The sequence below is a fragment of the Camellia sinensis genome, chromosome 9, assembly GCF_055761805.1.
Source record: "Camellia sinensis isolate YWXY chromosome 9, ASM5576180v1, whole genome shotgun sequence".
In the NCBI taxonomy this organism is placed as follows: domain Eukaryota; kingdom Viridiplantae; phylum Streptophyta; class Magnoliopsida; order Ericales; family Theaceae; genus Camellia; species Camellia sinensis.
Window position 1 is genome coordinate 50,023,881 of NC_138969.1, and position 6,324 is coordinate 50,030,204.

General features: G+C 34.1%; 1 protein-coding gene across 1 annotated transcript; it reads left to right on the plus strand.

Moving 5' to 3' along the window:
• The first annotated feature begins 251 nt into the window (after positions 1–251).
• LOC114314714 (uncharacterized) lies at positions 252–2,392 on the plus strand. The gene has a single exon (XM_028261170.2). The coding sequence runs from the start codon at positions 297–299 to the stop codon at positions 2,199–2,201; it is 1,905 nt and encodes a 634-aa protein (XP_028116971.2). The 5' UTR covers positions 252–296; the 3' UTR covers positions 2,202–2,392.
• The last annotated feature ends 3,932 nt before the right edge of the window (positions 2,393–6,324 follow it).

The window sequence follows — 6,324 nt, forward strand, 5'->3', positions numbered from 1 at the left end:
AAATAAATTTTTAAGAATATTTAAACTATACATCAAATTGTTTGGTTTCTTGTTTTTCAAAATCACTCTTTTCTTCATATACATCAAATCAATCATTTTTTTTAAAATTTTCTTTTCAAAATAATTTTTCAAATTCATTTCTGAAAAAAAATAAACCAAACAAGTTTTCATCCTTTTTATCTCAAAAATTACTCTACAAACACAAACCAACCACACCATAAAGCTGTCAGTGACGCAGCCCCAAAAGGGTATTCCCGTTAATTCAACCGAAACCCGCCAAATAAGTACTGACCAAGATGATAGCATCACAAGACGCCCAACAAACTCAACTCCTATCCTCTCCTCTCCTCCTCAAAACTCCGACCACTCTCCACCGGAATCTACAAACCCACCTCCCCGGAAAATGCTTTTGCTTCAATCTAATCAAATTCAACAACATGTACATGGTTGAACAAGACAAAACTCACAACCAATCAAACCAAAATCAAAATCAAAATCAAAACTCTCCCGAATCATCATCCTCCGCAAAACCCACTCTCTTACAAGCCATTCAACTCATAGCTTCTCTAATCTCTCTCTCTCACTCAATCAGAGTCTTCTCTGTCAAATGGCAATCGATTCGGAACAAGCTCGAAGACCTCCTCTCCGGCCTCACCTCCCTCGAAACCTGCGATTCCGGCCAAAACCCATCTCTCTCCGCCGCAATTCCGGCTATACTAGACACTATCAATGAATGCTATGACCTTTCTCGTCGATGTCTCGACTTTTCGTATAGTGGAAAGCTCTTAATGCAGAGTGATTTGGATATAATTTGTACCAAATTCGATTCTCATACCAAGAATCTATCAGAGATTTACAATTCCGGTTTGGTCAAAGATAGCTATGCGATTGTTGTTTCCAGACCTGGCCTCGGAGCCTCTCGCGACGATATGAAGTTCTATGTGAAGGATTTGTTGTCGAGGATGAAGATTGGAGGCACAGAGTTGAAGAAACAAGCTCTAATTGGGTTCAATGAAGTTATTTATGAAGATGAGAAATATATCAAGATTTCTGTGGAGATTGGTAGCTTAATTGGGTTGTTGGTGAATTTTCTTGATTCTCAAGAAATTGAGCTTCAAGAAGAGGCTGCCAAGGCAGTGTCAGTGATTGCAGGTTTTGATTCATACAAGAGTGTTTTAATCCGTGCCGGTGTTATCGCACCGTTGATTCGGGTATTAGAGGGTGGAAGTGAAATGGGTAAAGAAAGGTCTGCAAGGTGTCTGATGAAATTTACTGAGAATTCAGACAATGCTTGGTCTGTTTCAGCTCATGGTGGTGTGACTGCTCTGCTGAAGATATGTAGTAATGGTGATTGTGTTGGTGAATTGGTTGGTTTGGCATGTGGGGTTTTGAAGAATCTTGTTGGGGTTGAAGAGATCAAGAGGTTTATGGTTGAAGAAGGCGCGATTTCGGCTTTCATTAAGCTTTTGAAGTCTAGAGATGAAGTTTCACAGATAAATTCAATTGAATTTCTTCAAACTATGGCGTTTGGGGATGATAAAATTAAGCAAATGATTGTTCAAGAAGGAGGGATTTGTGTGCTAGTATGCGTTTTAGATCCCAAATCATCATTTTCGCTGAAATCTCGAGAAATGGCCATAAGGGCAATTGTGAATTTGTGTCTCTCATCAATAAGTACCTTGAACATCTTGATGAATTATGGGTTTTTGGATCATATACTGTACTTTCTTAGAAATGGTGAGGCTTCAATTCAAGAATTGGCATTGAAGGCAACCTTCACCCTATGTGGGGTGTCAGAGGAGGCCAAGAAAGCAATGGGTGATGCAGGGTTTATGCCAGAACTTGTTAAATTGCTTGATGCAAAGTCGTTTGAAGTTCGCGAAATGGCGGCTGAGGCACTCTCCAGCATGGTTTCAGTCCCCAGAAATCGAAAACGTTTTGTGCAGAATGAACAAAATCTTGGCTTTCTTCTTCAATTGCTTGACCCAGAAGAGGGAAATTCGGGTACTAGAAAGCTCTTGTTATCTGTATTGATGTCACTAACAAGTTGTCACAGTGCAAGAAAGAAAATTGTACATTCTGGGTATCTGAAAAACATAGAAAAACTTGCAAATGCCGAGGTTTCGGATGCTAAAAAGATTGTTAGAAGGTTGTCGTCAAATAGATTCAGCAGTATGTTAAGTGGAATCTGGCATTCTTGAATCATTCTTCAATGTAGTTCTGTTTTTGTTCTTTGTAAATCTACATTAGAGTTTTCCATGGTTCTCAAAACCTCGTTTATCAATCTTATATATGTTACTTCTCTTTCCATGAGATTTTGAGAACAACTTTATGCTTAGCTTGTAACCATCAATGTAGATCCAAATAAAACACTTTTGCTATGAGTTTCTGATATTGATGCTCAGCAAATATCTTGTACAATAATGTAAATTTAATTATTTGAAATCAGATGCAAATGAATAGAGCATAAAGAAGACATTTTCTGTGGAAGTGTGAGAGGCTGCACATGGGGAGGTAACTACAGAAGGGCATGTGACTAGTAGTAGTATCCATCAATCTATTGTCTACCTGCATTGTTTACAATGAAGATGTTGACAGATGAAGAGACCACCTGCATTTTTACTTGTCTTCTAGCCACCTTGGTCCCCTTGTTATCCAATTACACAATTGATAATATAAATTTATGTATTTTAAAACACATGAACGCTAAATTATTGCTATTGGTTTGCACTTTGATCATGCATCTAGCTAAATTGTGTCTTTTTCTGCATAGGACAGGATTAGGCACTTGGATTGTCAATTAGGACTCGGAAATCAATACAGACCCACTGTTTACCGTACTTGAGCATAACCCTTTATAAAGCCGAATGATGAAAAAAAATTAATGTAGTTGATCCCTCATGATTGGAACACGAGTCTTAGTTTGGCTTGATTTGATACAACTATACAAATAGATAAGTTTTTCTAAAGTTTTCAGAACGTTGTGCTAGTAGCATTGCATTCATTCTGAATGAACTCACGTTCCATTAAGATGAATGCAATGTTGTCTACGTTCTATACATGGCATTTTTTGTAAAACTTCTTTGTGTTTATGACTTATAGGTAGGATTTAGGCACTTGTTACTGGCAAAATATGACTCTTTATCATCTTGCTTATATAGCATGTGTTTGTATGGGGGAAAGAGTGTGGGGGTTGGTTCTCTTGAGCCATGGCAGTGACTCTTACCTAACTGTTGTTGGGTATGTCAACCAAGTCCTTGTGGGATTTTTGAAGATAAGGAGAACATGGGTCCATGGCTTCCAATATTGATTATTGATAGGATGATGTTGGTGCTGTGAATGAGACGTGGAACCCCCATCACATTCACATGTGTTCCACACACCTTCCCTTATTAAATTACATGCATTGGATTGCATTGAGGGGACTTGGTCCTCTTGGACTAGGGAGATTTTCTTTGTTGATGCAGTGTATGGAAAGGAAATTTTTTGGTTTTTTTTTTTTTTTTTTTTTTTCACTAAAAGACAAATTGGTTACAAAACTAAAAAAACAAATCCAAACAAAATATCACATCAAACCCCATAATCATTTTACTTTTTTTTTCACAAACATCACATCCAACCATAAAAAAACCCAATTATCTTCCCAAACACAAAAAAAAAAATTCTCAAATAATATCGTACAACTAAAAAAATTTAAAAAAAAAACTCACTTTCTAAACACCCACAATATAGAAAGACTAAAATAGTGGTTTAGGCTGTTAAAGTTGTTGGAGCATAATGCCCCAGGATTGAAGTGGCATCTAATGGACTAAGGCTGGTCATGGTGCTGCTTCTTTTTCACAGTACTGGCCTTTTTTTTCTCCTGGGTCACTTCATCGTTAAAAATATTAAAAAATAAATAAATTTTGAAGGTTAGCGTAAATAGTTAATATAATTGTTTGGGATAATTAGATTTTTCAGTGTTTTATTGTCTTTCAAATTCTATTTTTAATTTCATTCGCCAATATAATTGTGGAATTGGGGTGGCTATTTTATGCGAAGCACATCAATCACAATTGGGTTCCAATCCAATTTATTTTTTAGATTATATTACCTAAAATATACTTGTAAAAAATCAAGTAATATTTTATATGAATTAGATTCGTATTCAGTTTTATATTTAATTAATAATTACCATTTTTTTTAGATATAAAAAGTGAATAATTCGAATTATCAAAGTGAGCCTTACCGGGCTGTGCTACAAGCACAACAACCATCCCAAACAACTTAATAATTTCATAACGCTAGACTTCAATATGGAATTAAATAAGAATTTTTCATTGTAAAAATTATAATTTGAAACACAGATATGTATAACTTTTTCTTAATACCCTTTTAATAAATTTTTTAAATACTATTGATCAATATTATTACACATAACTAGAGGTCAAAGGTTGAATCTCACAAGGGCCAAACAATCCAAATCTTGGGGCCATTTGAGGTTTGCAAGGTCATTAACTTTAGGATCTCAAAATTAGTCAAGGGGTGCATAAATTAGTCCGGGCATTCAGTTATCAAAAAAATAAAATAAAATAAAATACTACATTTTACTTTGAGAATTATAATGAGCAATTTTAACTTGAAAATCATGATTAAAGTGAGTGCCGACATGGGTTTAACAAAAAAATATCTCTATCTTTTTAATGATATCGACAATTATAATTGCACAAAAAGGTCATTAAAGTGATCAATTAAACGAACAGTTAAATCTAACTATGTACCTACTAAGATCTAATATTTATTTAACAGAATGATCTATGCCTTTTAAAGTCATCACAATAATTGAACATAGTGTGGTTTTTTTCAAACATAAACGCCACAACCCTCTTCAAACAATACTAAAATATAGGTTTATGAGTTACAGAACATTGAATATAATGAATAGATTTCGTAATTATGAAATATAGAATAAAAAAAGGTGGTGACTCAGTTCGATCATTATCGTTCCAATTGGTGTTGTTGGTGTATCTCTTTTTTCGCCATAGCCATCTCTCGATTGTCAAATTCTAGCCATCATGAAATCACCTCATTGAAGTCTCACCGTTGTCAATGTTGTATCATGAATTTTGGGAGTAGAGTTTACACTTGCATTCACCTTAATGCTATGAGGAAGACAACATATTATTGGTTTGTAATGAGTTTACTCTTTTTAAGAAAAAGTTAAATTAGAAAGTAAGTATTTAGTGCTTTACAAAGGTGGAGAAACTAACTCTCATAAATGCTAATTTAAAAATCTAACAATTGACTTTTGCCAATTAAAAAAAATTATTTGAATGTCTTTGATATAAGGTTGTCCTTCTAGACCCAATTAATAAGCTCTTGGTTATAAAGCCCAAATGCTAAAATATATATACTTACATTTTTCTTTATTTTCTTTTTGGAGCATAGTTTGGTATAATGATAAGTTATCGATTTCACTTTTGGGAGTGAAATGTTGAGTGTGTTTTTCTCAATACACAAGGATTGTGAGTAATTTCGTATTTAGTCCATCTTAAAAAGATTCCTCATAACTCAAAAACAAAAAGTTGTTGAGATTGTCAAGTGCAAAAATGCTATTTGAGTTTAGAGCAATCACCTCATAACCCTTGGGCCAAGTATAAAGTCTAAACAGACCAAGGTCCTACTAATAATTTGTTGATAATGTGGTTAGGGAACCTAACTTAATAGACATTCTCTACTTTGCTGACCATTGCTCGTCTTTGATGACCTAGGAGACCCCTTAGCTCGGCTCAATTAATTCTTTTGCATCAATTATTCTCTCTATGACTCACAATTCCACATGGCTAGGACACTTAAAACAAACAAAGGCATTAGGCACGAAATCCACTCTTTATGTGACAAACTTTTATAGATCAATGCTCAACAAAATGTCTTTTACACATATAATACCAATCTTCTAAATATAAATATCTCTATTATGCCAGATGTTGGATAATCTTTATTGTATTTGAAAAAAAATTGAATTATATTTGTGTACTTAACAGCAAACAGAGTACAGAAGAAATAAAAGAAAATAAGAGAATTTGTTTGATTACAAAATCAAACCAGAAAAATAAAATAAAGTAAATACAAACAGATTTTTATTTTATTACAAAAACAAAATCAAAATCTGATTTAAAAAATAATAAATCAGAAAAAATAAATTAACAACTTACTTGATTAATTTCTTCAGCAATATTCTGATCAAGTCCAGTGTTAGACACTGTGTCCTTAAGACAGATTCGTCCTCTCCACGGTACTTTTATATTGTGGATGTCTATCTCCCAGGATAAAATGATCAACAAC

What these genes read in the sequence shown, in the direction of transcription:
- LOC114314714 (XM_028261170.2), top strand. Translation starts at nt 297, where the DNA reads ATGATAGCATCACAAGACGCCCAACAAACTCAACTCCTATCCTCTCCT.